Source organism: Mya arenaria, chromosome 3 (genome assembly GCF_026914265.1).
Source record: "Mya arenaria isolate MELC-2E11 chromosome 3, ASM2691426v1".
In the NCBI taxonomy this organism is placed as follows: domain Eukaryota; kingdom Metazoa; phylum Mollusca; class Bivalvia; order Myida; family Myidae; genus Mya; species Mya arenaria.
The window spans coordinates 42,506,215-42,522,411 of NC_069124.1; the positions used below are offsets into that span (position 1 = coordinate 42,506,215).

Genomic DNA, 16,197 nt, shown 5'->3' on the forward strand with positions numbered 1-16,197 from the left:
CTACACCGGATTTGGTCACTTTATCGAATACACAATGGTTACGTACAACTAATTTAATATTTTCTTATACGAACCGTTTTTTCTAACGTTGTTTAAACGTTAGTACACGTGTGGAATTTTCTACTCATATATGGTGTTTGGGGTCGTGAAGCATTATAAATCAGTGTTATTTTGCATGCAAATGGGTCAATTGTCTGCAGAATATATAGGGACTTTATTTAGTAGTCTGTGACCTCAATATGGTACACGGGGGCGTAGCTAACGTAACGAACATACGCCCAAGCGAAAGGTTTTCAAAGAAATTTTGCGAAACTGATGACATTATTGGGGTGTTAGTACTTGGATTTTGTAGCTGGTGTGCTAAAATTCGTCAAGCTACGACCTTCAAAAGAGCTAGCAAAACATTTAAACGGTCGAATTTTTCATTTTATCTTTTTCTGTTTTCAGTGCGAGACCAGGGCGACCGCCAAAGAGGAGTCCCTCAATGCACGCCAGCCCAGACACCATCGATAAGTTGAAGAAATCCAGATTTGATGGGACAGACTACTACAACGCTTCCAGATTCTTTGGTAAGGACTAGGATTTGGTTGGTTTAAGCAAATCGTAACGACTCGGTCATCTCCGGTAAGGTTCGGGACATATCGGTTGGATAATGGTCGAGGTGGTCCGATTCGGTATACGATCTCTGGGCCAATATTTTCTATTATATTTACAAATAATCTATACTACAATCACACACACATCGTTTGTCAAATTTAGTCATATTCAAGATAATTTGAAAGATTAAAGAATTCAGTTTTCTGGGGTGGTATTCCATATTCAACATAAGTCAATCTTATGGTCATTCATCATTGACTTCATCCACTCTATTGGTCAGTTATTAATAACAAGCAATCCGATAAGCTACATCGTTCTTAGATCCAATTAAGATCAATATCGAATACCAACCAGGAGCCTGTGTCTGAAAACGTTTGTTAATACGGGCACTTCATGAATATACTTTGACCAAAGTATAATACATACCCTGTTCTGGCATGTTTTTTACTGGTTCGCTTGTAATTCCTTTTACTCATTTGAAAGGGAACGTTTCTTTTCGTTAAACTAGTTTTATCATTTCACAATTTTCTGCTGATAACGCTGTAATATCACTATCAAACCCTTGAAATATATTAAAATATTAAAGAATTTCAAACCACAGAAAGAATTAGATATTGAAACAAAATTGAATCAAGACTGATAGCACTATCAGTAAGCGAGATTGTATACTATCTAAATTATTCATACTTCTTATTTATTCAAGAAAACACAATGAAATAAGAGGGCCCTAAATCTTTGAGAAGAGCCCACATTTTATTCGGCACATCGTCGATTTAGTTTCAGGTCATGTGTCGACCATCAAATTGATTCAAGTGTTGTTTTGTACAAATAAATTCCACGTTTTATGAGAGATGAAGAGAGTACTCACTATAAAAGATAACATTGAGAAACATTTTATTTCCCCTCAAAATGTCTGATATTTGTTTTTCAATTCCAATTGACGATGGTATAAATTTCCTGAGTGAAAAGCGAATGATAAGGTGCCCAGTTTTTCGGGTATGCCGTGTCAAATGTCGCTTGTAAAAACTATTCTTTTTGAATTATTTACCGTGTATGTCTTAATTGTAACCTTAGTATTGGATACATTTGAAAGGAATTAAAGGAGAGGGATGGCAAAGTAATCGTCACATTTATTACGGAATCACTGGGCATTTTGATAGTGTTTGTAATTTTAATGCTACCGCGAGGGGTAAATAGTTAGACCTTATGGACCTTTTGACAAATTAGCACATTTTTACATTCTCTCATATTTTTTCTGTACTTTAATTTAAAGATAAGATGCAGACTCGGCGTTTATCTGAAATTACGTTTACGACCTGGGAGAGTACTTGCATGGGACGTAATTAAAATTATTTGTTTGAGATTAATACAATGCAGTTGAAGTAAAGTACTTTGTCCCAGTACTATAATTAGTGGTCAACGTTTTTTGTCCAATGAGAAGGCAGTATACTTCAAATTTGCCAATATATTTATTGCAGTAAATCAGTAGTCAACCGTTAATGAAATTAATCAGGTGAACCGGAAGATATAAATAGTGGCTGGCCCAGTTAGTTGGTAGTCTACACAATAGTGTGTAGACCACTAAAATGTTGATGGCTGTTAGTATGTTAGTATGTATTTACACAAAACAAATGGTTATGTGACTGCGTCGTATCAAACATTTTATTTTTGTAAGTACATACTAACAACCTTTGAAGTGACACTCTATTCAAAACCAATACATACACAAAACAAAGTCATGTATAACATACATAAATGTCAAGTGATAAGCATTTAATTACTTCCTAAATAATTCATTTATGGAAAGTATTAACTACTGATAACAAGATTGTTACCGTGTGTGTAATAGCTGAATACGCAGAAATATTAAATAATTGGTGAGTGCTAAAATCTTACCTGCAATCTACTATTGTCTCATAAGACAGAAATACCGTGTTTTCTGCACCTTTCTTTCAAATTAGACTCGGTATCCTTCATAAAAACCATTGATTTCGACATTGAGTCATCCCTTTTGGTATATTAAAACAATTGTATTAACTGTGGTAAATCTAATTTAGGAGTAAGAGTGCATCTTTAACCTTAATGTAATGGTTATAAAAGATTTCGGCACTTCAGGGTGATTTTACTGACGTTCGAGCCCGATCTTGTACCGGACTTACTCTTGGAATAGTGTCGATAACTTAAATGGAAATAGCTTTGAAAAGAAACCATTCTCTTAATTCATAACCTGCAATCAAGCAAGTCCCTGCTCGCCCATATTGGAATAGAAGATCATTCCAAATCTCAAGGAACCTTTGCCGAAATTGATAAGTAGGATTTAATTATTTTATGTTATGGAATCATACAAATTACTTATAAAAACCTATCGTAATAACTGAAAGAAATTCCTTGGTCTCCGCTTACAAAAATATCAATGTAACTATTCCGAGATCTTGAGGTTTAGATGACATTGTAAACAGGAATATATTGCCCCTTATCAGAAGTCTGCGGTGTCAATAAAAATGATTTTTGATCAATCGAAACTTTGTTTCACTCTTGATCTTTGAGTTTCATCTCAACGAAATACCGTAGTTGTTAAAAAGAAATTCTTCGTATAGCTGGACTTGGTAACAATCCATTAATCTCTGTAAAGAATATTATTAATCATATATCATACCAGCCAGTGTATCTCCAATGTCCGTATCTGGGGAGATCTATTATTTAAACATAAGGCCCTACTTTCCAAACAATCTTAAGTTCCTTATAACAGGATCAAGCTAAGCTCACTTTTTTGTTTTGGTATAATTTGAGTCATATTTTCATCTTTTAAAATAAGAATATGACACAACTTGTACCAAAACACAAATGTGAGCTGGGCTTGACCCTGATATAAGAAACTTAACTAAGATCGTTTGAGAATTATTATTTTTTAAATGAGAGTTATACATATAAAAGATACTTAAATAAAAAGTGGGCTTAGCTTGATCCAGTTATAAGGGAATTAAGATTATTGAGAAATTGACACCTGAGTCTGCACTACGTTTGTTGCTAACGTGTGTGATTTAGTTTCCTGCTTGCTTTTGATCTGCAACGCATAACTTAATCCTAATGTGAGCAACTGTAAGCCTGAACTGAACTCATGGCTGGCAGCGCTGCTAGCTAGAATGTCGCATGAAGCAGTTCAGACTCATTTATTTTGGCTCGATTGTGCGAGAGGTTGCGAAACACTACTTGTACGGGTAGGTGTTCATGTGGGCTACTTTGTGTGCACTACGTCATCAAGGTATGGAACATTGTACAAGCTTAGAATGACGTGTAAGGTAGTACGAGTGAAGGTCATTTAAGCGAGTATCAGCGAGTATCAGTGAGCCTACTTGTACGAGTGTCAGGTAAAACGTCGATAACGACTCTTAAAGCTGCACTCTCACAGATTGAACGTTTAGACAACTTTTTTTATTTTTTGTCTTGGAACGAGCCAATTTCTGCGAAATTCCATTGAAACCAGTTATATAAGACTGCTGACAAAAAATTAGATCGCAGATTTTTATATTTGAGTTCAAAAATTGATGTTTTATGCACTTTTCTTAAACCGTTAATAACGGTTTAAGCCATAAAACATTAATTTTCGAACGAAAATATGAACATCTACGATCTGATTTTTTGCCAGCAATCTTATATCATTGGTTTGCAGAAATTTACGCAAAAATTTGCTCTTTCTAAGACAAAAAATAAAATAAAAAAAGTTGTAAAAATGGTAAATCTGTGAGAGTGCAGCTTTAAACTCAACTTCAACTTTCTACTCGCACATACACGTCCCCTTTTGTAACCTCTCTAGAATTTCAATACTGGTGTCCGTTCGGAGAGGCCATAAAAAGTTCCCCTTGTGGGGATCGATCCCTTGACTCAATCGAACCCTTGACCAAACCCAACTTGGATTCCTTGATTCTATAAGACTAAGAACCATTTCTATAACATCGAGAAACATAGTTTGACGTTTTAAGTTTTGTTGCATTTCATTTTATTCATATTTTCGCCGATATTTACATAAACAATGATTTGGACAATTTTAGGCGGTTGGGGGCGCCGGGTGCGCCCTACTTAATCCCCAATTGCGATTGTTTCTTGAAAAAATATCGGCGTATTGTTTAGCTTTGTCATGGGCAGAAATACGGTACCACGCTGATTTCCATAAGCCAATTTTAAAGATACCCTGGGATGATTTTCAGACCAAATGCACAACTGTTATCTTCATAGAAGTCATAGCTATCCAAGAGATTTAGAAATAACCCAAGAAAAAGTTATCAAACTCGAGTACGGATTATATTCTGCGGGAAAAAGCACTCTTATTTGTCCCCTACACGTTGAAATGAATACAGTAATTGATCTTTTGGGGATGGATAAATAAGAAATGTCACTCAGACAGAGTTATTTTCTAATATTTCAAATCTCACTCTCCAGATCCAAATAAACCATGGTATAAAATTATTTAACTATTTGACAGTTCAGATTTCCGACTGACATACAACTGATAAAAAGCTGGGATTAAAAGCCAAGTTTCGTTTTCTTTCCCGGGTCCTAAATCAATGACATTATTTTGTTTCTAATATTGTAATCCTTAAATCATTACAGACATAAATCAGTTTATTTGATTTTGACTTTAAACTGGTTTTCGTGGTATAAATGAGCGGGATGAAATATCAATAATAAGACATTGAAACGTCAGATTGCCTGAAAAATTCAGTTCAAATCTATGCAGGTGGTATAAGAGATTGATAAAATTCTTCTTTTATAATTTGCTCAAGTCAAAAACATTGTCATAAAGTCTGTTTGTTACAATTAACTCCAGCATATGCACTAACATTTATCATATTCTTGCAATCCATAATAGATGAGGGACAACGCTGTTTTTCGATACCACGGAGACATCTAGCACAGCGGTTATCATTAAAATTGAAACTAATGATTTGAAAATTACATTCTTTTATTGGATGACTGGCTAATTTTGTCTTATGATAGAAGTTATTAAAATCATAATTTCTCCATATTTATTTCACAGTCACAATTTAGAACCAATTTCATTGTCATCCAAAATGGTCCTTTCCAGAACTCCCAAATCTCTTAAGACGATTATTAAGAATCATTACAGCTAATTACAATATTTGTTCGAGGTGCTATAAAATGATTTAGTGTCTAAGGTGCCGTACGTCAAAAATGTTTTTTAAAGTACAATAGAAATGCATTTGCAAAAAAAATAAAATGTGATTGCCAATTTTTTTTTATAAAAAAATAAACATGGAGTTTTCTTGGTAGTTTTAAACCAGACGCTCTTTTGCATTTTATCATTAAAATCTTTCATTAGTATTTTTACTTAAAGGTAAAGCTCTCGAAGATTGGATTTTCCTTAGTAAAAATAGTTTTAACTGTTTATAATAGATACACAAGTTCTATGGTCAAAATTGGCGAAAACTTTTTGAGGCCCTGTGGTGGTATTAAATACGCGTTGGGAGTCAATCTTATAGTAAAATATTATTGACTCCATTCACTGTTTAGTTGAACAATCCGATTAACTACATCGTTCTTAACTTCAATAAAGACCAGGGGTGGCATTTAATATGCGGTTGAAAACAATCTTATGGTAAATGATTATTGACTGCATTCACTGTATAGTCGAGCAATCCGATTAGCTATATCATACTTATATACATTAAAAACCAGAATTGAATACCACCCTTTGATACGACATATTTGTTCCCTAACGTGTTTGAAAGACGTGGGCAATAAGCTATATGTGACCATTGGTTAATAGAATGGATATCTGGAAAAATCCACTATGAGGGCCTCAAATATTTCATTGAAATGTTTGAGGCCCTAATACGGGAATGACATGTACATGTACTTATCATTTCAATCATTCCTGGGTTAAAAATAGCCAGCTAATCCACAAGACTCTCCGCATTCCTTGTTCCTTGTAACCGTGTGTTGATTACATTTCACAACAACACCAACACCAACAACACCAACCTTAATTGCATAGACGGTTACAAATAATGTCTGTGTTTTTTTTTCTATAGATTCCACTAAGAGTTTCTTGAACGGATTCCCACCTCATCCGTACACGATGGGTCACCTCCCATTCATGCAGCTGAATCATCCTCTCCTTGCACCGCCCGTCTCCCTCGCCATGGCCCAGCAGCTCGGTCTCCGCCACGAGGGCCTTATTGCACGTGACGCCCATACCAACGACCAGGACCGAGGTCATGACAGGTAGGGCCGGGGTTGTTATTTTTTGTTTGTTGCTTTCTAAGGTATACCGAATTAAACTCAATTTATGTACATTTCAGAAGAAATATCTCTAGCGCTCTAGCAACAATGAACTTGGACGCAAACTATCAAAATAAGCCAACATCATACAAACAAGTATTACAGATGGAATATTTACTCATAATTTCAATTAAATTCGGACGTCAGTGACATTTTTGTATTTTCTAAGGTCAAAAGTTTTATAAAATGTTAACATGTTTTTTTCTGCACAAGTAATTCTATCAATTGATACTTAAATAATAGCATACTTTATTGAAGATCACATACAAACAGACAAAGTACGATTGCTGACAATGGTAAGAATAAAGAATTCTCCTCGTTATGTTTTAATTTGAGATTTAATGATTCAGTTTCCACATAAATTATCGCTATGTTACAGTGAGGAAGGAAAGGAGCGGACGTCGCCCAAGGCACCGGAAGTCTCCTACCACCCGGCCTACCACCACACGCCCGCCAGACTCGACCATGACAGTGAGTACACACAGGGTTCCTTTACCAGGCGTCGGACGCCGGCCCTGGACCACTTGTTTAGTTTCCTAAGCATTCTTTGAAGAAATTCAATTTAAGTATAAATAGAGTCTGTATGGTCGCAAAGTCAAGAGCTTAAGTGTAGAAAAATGACTGTCATTTATTTAGTCAGAAGTATACATACGTGTATACATGAAGCTAATTCTGTACACATTCAAGTGAAGCTGACACATAAAACTGGTTATTGATTTCGATTGATTTTCGATTTGGAAAAATATATCTGCCATATGACTATTTCAGGTGAAAACACACCTCTTAATCTGCATATCAATGGCAATGCCACGGATTTACGGAAATCACCGAACTCCAGATCGGAAGACCCGATGTCTGACGAATTCAACGACATCGATGACGATAATCCTTCAGATGACGACGACAAAAGCGCAGGTGTGTATATCTATATGGCGTGCCATGGGGGCCAAAATTTTAAACCTACAGTCGAGCTCCGTTGGCTCGAATTCCAGGGACCGGCGAAAGAACTTCGAGCCATGGGAAATTCGAGCAATGAGGGATTTCCTTCAGAAGAAAGCAATCGGTCCATTACATCCAATTCGAGCCAACGAGGAAATCGAGCCAAGCGAGTTCGAGCCAACGGGGTTCGATTGTACAATTAAAGTCTGTTGCGATGTTGTAACTCCACTATAAACTACTTGGAGTCTTATTATATCCATTGATAAAATCTTGTTTTGCTAAAAAATCAGAGTTTCTTACTCACTCAAACTATATCTACTATTTAAACATGCACTATTACTCCCAACGTGCATTTACCGTACTTACTACAATTGTTTTAATTTACCAAAAAATAAATTAATGTTGAATACAATGGTTCCTAATATGAACAATACCGAGTTTAATTTGAAAGAAAGGTGCAGAAAACTTGGTATTTCTACCTTATGAGACGAAAGTAGACCACAGTAAATCGTTTAGCACTCACCAATCATAATATTTTTGCGTTTTCAGCTATTAATGAGTAGGTGAAGGTTTAACACTCAAAAAATATGTTTGATTTACATGTGTATGTATTGATTTTGAATAAAAGTGTCACTTTAAGCGTTGAAAATTAGGTAATAACAGTGTGTGCATTTTAAATGCGTTACAATGCGCTGTTGATCGTACATATGCTTCGAATGTATGATTCACCCCTCCCACGTGAAACCCTAAAAAGCCGAACTACTAAAAACAAACCAATAAGCATCGAATAAATCATAAAATTGCTACAAATAATTATGAATTGGTGAAGGTTAGAAGGCGTAAATAAAGTCAAATAAATCACTTTTCATTGTAACGAACATCATTCCGTTTGTGAAAAAGAACATTCTTGCACATCGGGCGGCAGATTATGTTTATTGCGTGTAGTTTAAAGAAATGCAAAAAACTCTGTGCATATACTGAAAATACTGGGGCATTTTACCATTCTGAAGTATAATTTCAATTTCCTTTTCATTTCCACAAATGTTTGAAGCCATTAACTCCTCGCGGGCAAGCATCTGCAGATTTGCGCAGAATCCGAAAATTCCGTTAGAAATGATGAAATAATTACATCTATCAAATTTATTAAAAATTAAACAAGTCCATGACTATTTCAATGAAACATGCCATCAATTGCAGGCAGGCCTCGCAGCGGGCTAAATTCTTTGAAGTCCCAAAAAAAATTGCAGAAACTTCACAGTAGTTCGCATCTGGTCGTATTTTATTTAACTCTTTCACAAAAATGATAATACAGTTAATGAAGCTGAAGCGATTTGCAGAAGAAGAAAAAGACAACATGCCATTTTCGCGCTCGTCCTTTTCTATTGAAAAGTGAATGTTTCTCGCTTTGAATTCGCCAGTGGTTGGACGTTATAATTTAAATGCACCCGGATAAGCATTAAAACTTTGCTGTAACCGCTTTTGAATCATTACACCAAACTCCGAGAGCTGTGAGCCAATTACAAATGACGATGAGCATTCATTTTAATGACGTGCCCCACAGTTTTTAGCGAAATCTTGAAATAAAAACTTAGAATCAGGAAAACATTTGTACGACTTTCGACTGTTTTATCTTGTAAGCTTTTCGCTTAATTTACGATTTTATACGCCGAAATCGCTCCATTAAACAGATAGGAAAGTTTATTTGTTGTCTTAAGATGATACGAAATTGGATGTTTTATATTAAAACATTCTTCGCAAACGTAATGTTATAACTTATAATTTGGTATATGTAAAAGAAAACAGAACAATTTAAATCCTTTCATTCATATGACTTGAAACGAGTCGGATAATCCATCGTTCGGAAATTATTTGGCAACAAAATCCCCCTTACTCTTAATATTAATTAATCCTTCTTAAAAATGGTTTAATATTAATACAGAATTATACTCTTTTCACTTTTCACTATGTAATTGCAATTGAAGATTAAGCGGCAACTTCTAAGGATATCAAAACTACTGATTTATCCAGCGAAATCATACATCCATATGAAAACGTAATAAATGCTGTATTAATGCATTTAATCGTTTTAAAATGCATTTTCTTCAAAGCGGTGAAGCCCGCAGGTTCTCTTTTTCATGTTTCATTTTTTTCTTTTAAAATCTGGTCTTTGATTCAAGAGACGATGTTCAAACAGTATCTGAATTTGTTATGATGTAAGAAAGAGATTATAAATCTTGTGAAAAGAAAATATTATTAAAAAGTATATTTTGCACAAAGGGGCTGAGATGTATCATAATAAAGTAATTTAGAGTATATCTATTTACTAGGGACAACGTTACGAGTTCATATTCTTAAGATCTTCCTGAACGGTTCTTCTTACTAGGTCTTCGACATAAAGAAGGATTTATCAAAGACCAATATTTATGTGGCCCGGTCGGGGTCGGGGGTCGGCAAAAGAGGGTTTGTGGTCGGGGCATGCTCACGTGCGATTTTTCATTTCAAATACGGGTGCGTATGACTAATAGCTTTGAATAGAAAACAACAGAAAAACGCTAAACGGAAAGACAGTCTAATATCATTTACCCTTCATTTTTAAATCCATTTGTTGGACATCTTAAAAATGCCACTTTTGAAAATCATGTGCAGGCCCGGCCCTAGTTCTGGCTTCCATAACTTTAATGTTGATATTTTTTATGTTTACACGTCCAAAAAGGTAATATATAACGTGTTCGCTGAAGTTCTTTAGCTAGCCCGGCCCCATAGTTCCTACATAGAGCTACGCCATGTAAAGTACAGAAACTCTGTAGTAATGACAACCATTAAAAATCTGATAAAACTTGTCAAAGCAAATGAACGATTAAATATATATCATATGTACTTCCGATCTATTCCTGAGATATTGTAATAATAACGTGGGTCCGCGATGAAAATCAATGAAAAAGAAATAACCCGGGTGCAGAGAATGACTGTCAGGACCGCTCAGACCATTAACACGGCTCGCGCTATTATTGCCACATTAATACACCGGTTTTCAATTGTTCGAGCGAAATAAATGAAACCAGTGGTAAATTTATTAATTCCGATTTCGTGGCATTTCTGTCGAGTAATAATTGAGTCGGTCTTAATTTCTTCAATTCATCTTCTGTATATGATTCCGGACCGCTCTATTCGCCATTTTCAATCGTTATAGGCTAGATGAAACGGATTAATTTCCGTGGGTAAATTGTTTTAATCTGATATTGTTAAGTTTGTAATAATTTCCAATCAGACGGTTTCGTCCTTAATTCGTCGTAAACGTAATAGTCCTGGTATAAATCAATCCTTCTATAGAAATTGTCGCATCTAGTTAAAAATATTCGATGAACTGCAATATACGGGTCATTGATGTGCAAGAGTGCATCGGAAAGAAAATTACAGAAACTGCAAAAAAAATATAACAAATGTCTAATATTTATAATTGATTAAACTTTCCTAATTGTTTTTAAAAATGTTTTCAAAGCGCCAAAGTACAGAGTGTAAATTTGCACGAATAAGTCGGCGGGCCCGGCGCAGACCGGCGCCGACTTACGGTTTAAAAGACCAAAATTAATGCTTACTTTCTTAGTGTTGAGCGAGAAATGCCACCCGAATGTCTTTACACTTGCTAGTGCGCATACGCGAGCTCTTCTAAATAACACTCACTTAATACACTCTTAAACGGTTGTTTTCATATCTAAAGGTTATAATCGTTCCATCATTTTAATTCAAATGAGAGGCAAACCACAAAAAAGAACGAATTATCGTCTGTACACGTTTATAAAACGACTCAGCAATGTTGGCATATCAGCTGGCATCACCTGATGCGACTATAGATACACAAACACGGTAAAAAGTGTCAACACATTCATTGGTTCTACGTGCAATGCCGATATTAGTACTGATATATATGCGCTGTTTGTGATAACACTATAGGTCCTTACACGAAGAAAAACAATGTTAAAAAAATCTTGTTGTCTGCCCCCTCCTATGTTTCGGAAACACATTGTTAAAAGATGGGTTATTGTTGACTGCCCCTTCCTACACAGAAATAAAACTGCATTGACATAAGTCACTGTGACAAAGTATCTTTACATTCTTATCATTTACATTATTTTTTTTCTTTTTAAATAATAGCAATGCTATTTATTACATTTTCAGCTGACAGCGCCGAGCTGATGGAAACCCTGTCTCACGACGATGTAGGGGAGGCAACCAATGAAGACCAACACAGCACGACCGGTATGAGTAACGGCGCTTTGCCCGGTTACTCCTCCATCGAAACTCTTCTGTTGAACATACAAGGACTTCTGAAAGTCGCGGGAGAAAATGCCAGACACCAAGAAAGACAGATTTGTAAGTGTTTGATTCCTACGCCATCTTAAATATTTCAATTTGGTGAAAAACTCGTTTTATTCAAATTGCAGTCCTAAATGTGTCGGTTTTATTACTGGCTGCTGTATAGCCACAACAATGCGCGTTTAGGGAACTTTTTTAACATTTGGATATTCATTTTGTTCCGAGGAGTCGCCAAATTAAAAAATCGTCTAAGACTCTGAAGCGGCTGTTTATATGGGCTAGCTGCTGTAAAGTTTTACATACGCAATCGGAGCACATTACGAAGATTGCCGGAGATGACCGGGTTGTTACGATTGATGCTTATCTCCTCTGGTTTAGCATTGCTTTTGTATTTTCAGCCGAGCTAAAATCAGACATTATCCGTGAGAAGAAAGCCAGAGATGATCTCGAAAAGCAACTCTCCGAGGAGCAGAAACAGAAAAGTGAGTTTGATTTGTCTTTGATGAAAAAAGGGATTTTTAATACAAATATAAAGTTTGACTCTGTTAAGGGCATATTCATCGTCGAAAACCAACGGCTGGCGTATTCCGTTATCATGATGGTGCATATTTAGACAGGATATCATTCCTTGTTCCTAAGTTGAACAAGTAATGAAAATACAGTTGAAATTCGTTGGCTCGATATCCCAGGAACCGCCCAAAATACTTCGAGCTTGCGAATATCGAGCCAAGCGGGAATGCTTACAAGGAGTAAAAAACGGGCTTAATTCATCAAGTTCGTGCCAACGAGGAAATCGAGCCAAGCGATATCGGAGCCAACGGGTTTCGACTGTAGTTAAATGTTGTCGTAATTGTTGCAAAAGCAAGTTGCAATATCTCAAGGCAATGCATAGTTACCATTTTACCGCATTATTTCAGATATACTTCTAAAACGTTTAAAGCGAGAACGGCGGGCGAGGCACCACCAAGAGGATAAGGTTGCACCGGAATCAGGCGTACCGGTAGCCCTAGCTCGCCATAACAGCCCCACCCACACCAACAACAATGACAAGATCCACAAGCCGGCACCAAGCCCCTGTGGTGAGTTTGAGTCTGCGATTTGTGTATTAGATGCGCGCTCTCATGATTTAGACTCGTTCACTAATTTTCAGTTTTGTTTGTGAGACATATTTAAAGTTAAACAAAGCGATAAATTGCTAGTAATTGAATTTTTGGCGATTGCTTTCGTCGGCAGCTTTCTAAATTAGTTTATTAGAATCCGTCCGGCGACTCCATTGGTTGAGACGTGAGCGGAAACACTAATTAAACTGAGTAATATAAACGAAGTTACAGTTAAGAACAGTTAATTTAATACATCTGTATGTCATTAATTTACAAGCTCAACATTGAACATTGTTTTACAGATGAAGAGTCGCACGAGCGGAGCCAGTCCCGAACGAGCGCCCACGAGTCGGAACGTGCACCATCACAGAACAGCTTCCAGCCCGTCTGAGCACGTGTGCTATGGTGGATTTAGAAATCTACACAAAATATGCTTATATGTAGTAGGCACTTTTTGTGACCTTCAGAATAGTCGTGACATTGTGGAGCTATGCCGGAAGTTTTCAATATTATTCTGAAGACGCTATAAAAACAGACCCATCTACATCAAGATTGGGGGGCATTCACAATTGTTGTTTTACCCTGGGACACATTTTGTTATCATATTCATCAAGGTCCGTATGTTGTGTGTGAAGCACGGGTTATTTATTGTTAACACTCGTGCATTCAGTGATGTGTATTTGACTGCAGTCGAACCACGTTGGCTCGAACTTGCTTGGCTCGATTTCCTCGTTGGCTCGAACTGGATCCAAAGGACCTAAAGTACCGATTTCATTTTACAGAATGTAAGCATTCCCGCTTGGCTCGAACAACCCGAGGCTCGAGGTATTTACACCGGTCCCTTGGAGTTCGAGCCAACGGGGTTCGACTGTATTTTGAATGCAAAGGAATAAAACGGGGCTATACTCCATAACCACCTTAGATTTAAAATAAGTTTATGATTAGAATCCAAGTATTTTGATTGGACGGTAAAAATAACTGGCCAATTGAGTGAATGGTTTCTGAGAGGCATATCAACGGATAAAGATAAGAGTAATATTGAATATAGAGGGACTCGCTCATGTTTTTGGACCAAAAACTAGTTTACCTTGAATGCATCTGTAAACACTTATTTTATCAGTATTTTACTCTATGATATCGAAATTGCAGATAATATATAATTATAGTATAAAAAAGTATTTATTTTTAGTGGGGTGCGAACCCACATTTGTAAGCTATTTGAAAAAAAAATGCAATTTACAAAAACATGGGCGTGCCCCTTTAAAACGACGAGTGCTACAGTTGGCATCAGAAAATCAAAACTGAATTCAGTGCAGAAAAAAAAAAAAACGTTTTATATAGGACATATATGTAACATGTCATATTTTTTAAGAAATCGTTAAACAATAAATGCCAGGGCGGAGAAATTTGATAGTATTGTCATCAGAACGAGATTCGTGTCAAGTATGACTGACAATTCAAAGGGAGAATGTGAAGAAATTATGATGAGCAATTCTTATCACAGTACGTAATTGTAGTCCGTATTGTTTGCATTTTAATTATCCATAATACTGTTATTAATTATGTAATATATGTCAAGTGATTATGAAATGTAATGTTAATGCTTAAATTTACTTGTACATGTATTTGAACTGTGTTCGTGTTTTAATGTATTGTAGCAAATTTTACCTCCTAATAAATGTCTAAAACAATAACAATGTCATTTTGTTTTCAATACATGAAGTGTCTTCAAATTAGTTAAACAAATCATTATTAGTGCCATTAATGATTAATCACTTAAAATGTTTTGTATATTAAATATAAATAAACATGCTCCAATTTGTCAGACAGATTTGCTGGACTGCTTTCAATTAATGTGTTTTATGAAGAAAAACATTTACAATGACCGTGACCTTGACCTACTGACCCCTGAAACAAAAATATAAATATATTGGTCAAGTACAACTGGCAGGGGAAGTAAATGTGCGAACAACACATGGCCTCCGAATGACAGACCATTCGACAGGCCGTCACAAACATTTTCAAATACATATGCTGCTTCTTCAAATGGGCATACTTATGAAGGGAAATTACAACGTTTCTAGTCCATCGATTTAGAAAAAAATAAGAGGACCATAAAGGCCACATTTGCGTCTGGGGTCGGTGGCTTCATTCAAATCGTGCAGACGAAAAGTTATGTATCATACAATCACACTAAAACTTGTAAACAATGTTTATGACATAATGTCTTGGTCAAGTTTGATTGTAAGATAACTCGCATGCAATACACCAGAGTTACGTCCCATTTTATATTTGAAAATAGGTTTAAATCTTGTGCAGGCAATTCCGTAAGTATTTATCGTCCAACCATATGTCGAGTATTACGGCAGCCAAATGGGGTTACCGGCATTTAGTCGAATAGGTAAATAGAACATTTTTAAGTGACACTCTTATTCAAAATGAAGACATGCACGTGTATAACAAACATAAATTTTGACTGATAAACCTTCAACTACTTACTAAATAATGCATTTATGGAAAATATTAATAACAGATAACAAGATTGTAACCGTGTATTTAATAGCATAAAGCACAAAAATATTAAATGATTGGTGAATGCTAAAAGATTTCCTGTGATCTACTATCGTCTCATATGGTGTTTTATGCCCATTTCTTTCAAATTAAACTTGGTATCCTTCATAAAAACCATTGTTTTCGATATTTATTCATCCTTTTTGGAATATTAAAACAATATGATTAATTGTGGAGTAAGAGTGCATCTTTAACCGCCACGATAGATCAGTGGTACAGCGTTCGCTTCGGGTGCGGAAGGTCGGGGAATCAAATCCCGGCCTCGCCAAAACCGAACGATGTTTAAATATGGTACCAGTAGCTTTCTTGCCTAACGCTCGGCATTTTTAGAGTAATACTGGGAAAATGGTGTACTCAGTACTGGGTCAACCCAAGA

General features: G+C 36.0%; 1 protein-coding gene across 1 annotated transcript in view; it reads left to right on the top strand.

The window, feature by feature from the left end:
• LOC128225619 (dachshund homolog 1-like) overlaps positions 1-14,941 on the top strand; it is a 49,664-nt gene extending 34,723 nt beyond the window's left edge. The window contains exons 2-9 of the mRNA XM_052935512.1: positions 448-569; positions 6,648-6,840; positions 7,277-7,368; positions 7,666-7,812; positions 12,013-12,207; positions 12,549-12,632; positions 13,068-13,229; positions 13,553-14,941. Coding sequence (XP_052791472.1) covers positions 448-569; positions 6,648-6,840; positions 7,277-7,368; positions 7,666-7,812; positions 12,013-12,207; positions 12,549-12,632; positions 13,068-13,229; positions 13,553-13,641 — 1,084 coding nt within the window. The 3' untranslated portion in view covers positions 13,642-14,941. The remainder of the gene's footprint in view (positions 1-447; positions 570-6,647; positions 6,841-7,276; positions 7,369-7,665; positions 7,813-12,012; positions 12,208-12,548; positions 12,633-13,067; positions 13,230-13,552) is intronic.
• Positions 14,942-16,197: the final 1,256 nt, after the last annotated feature.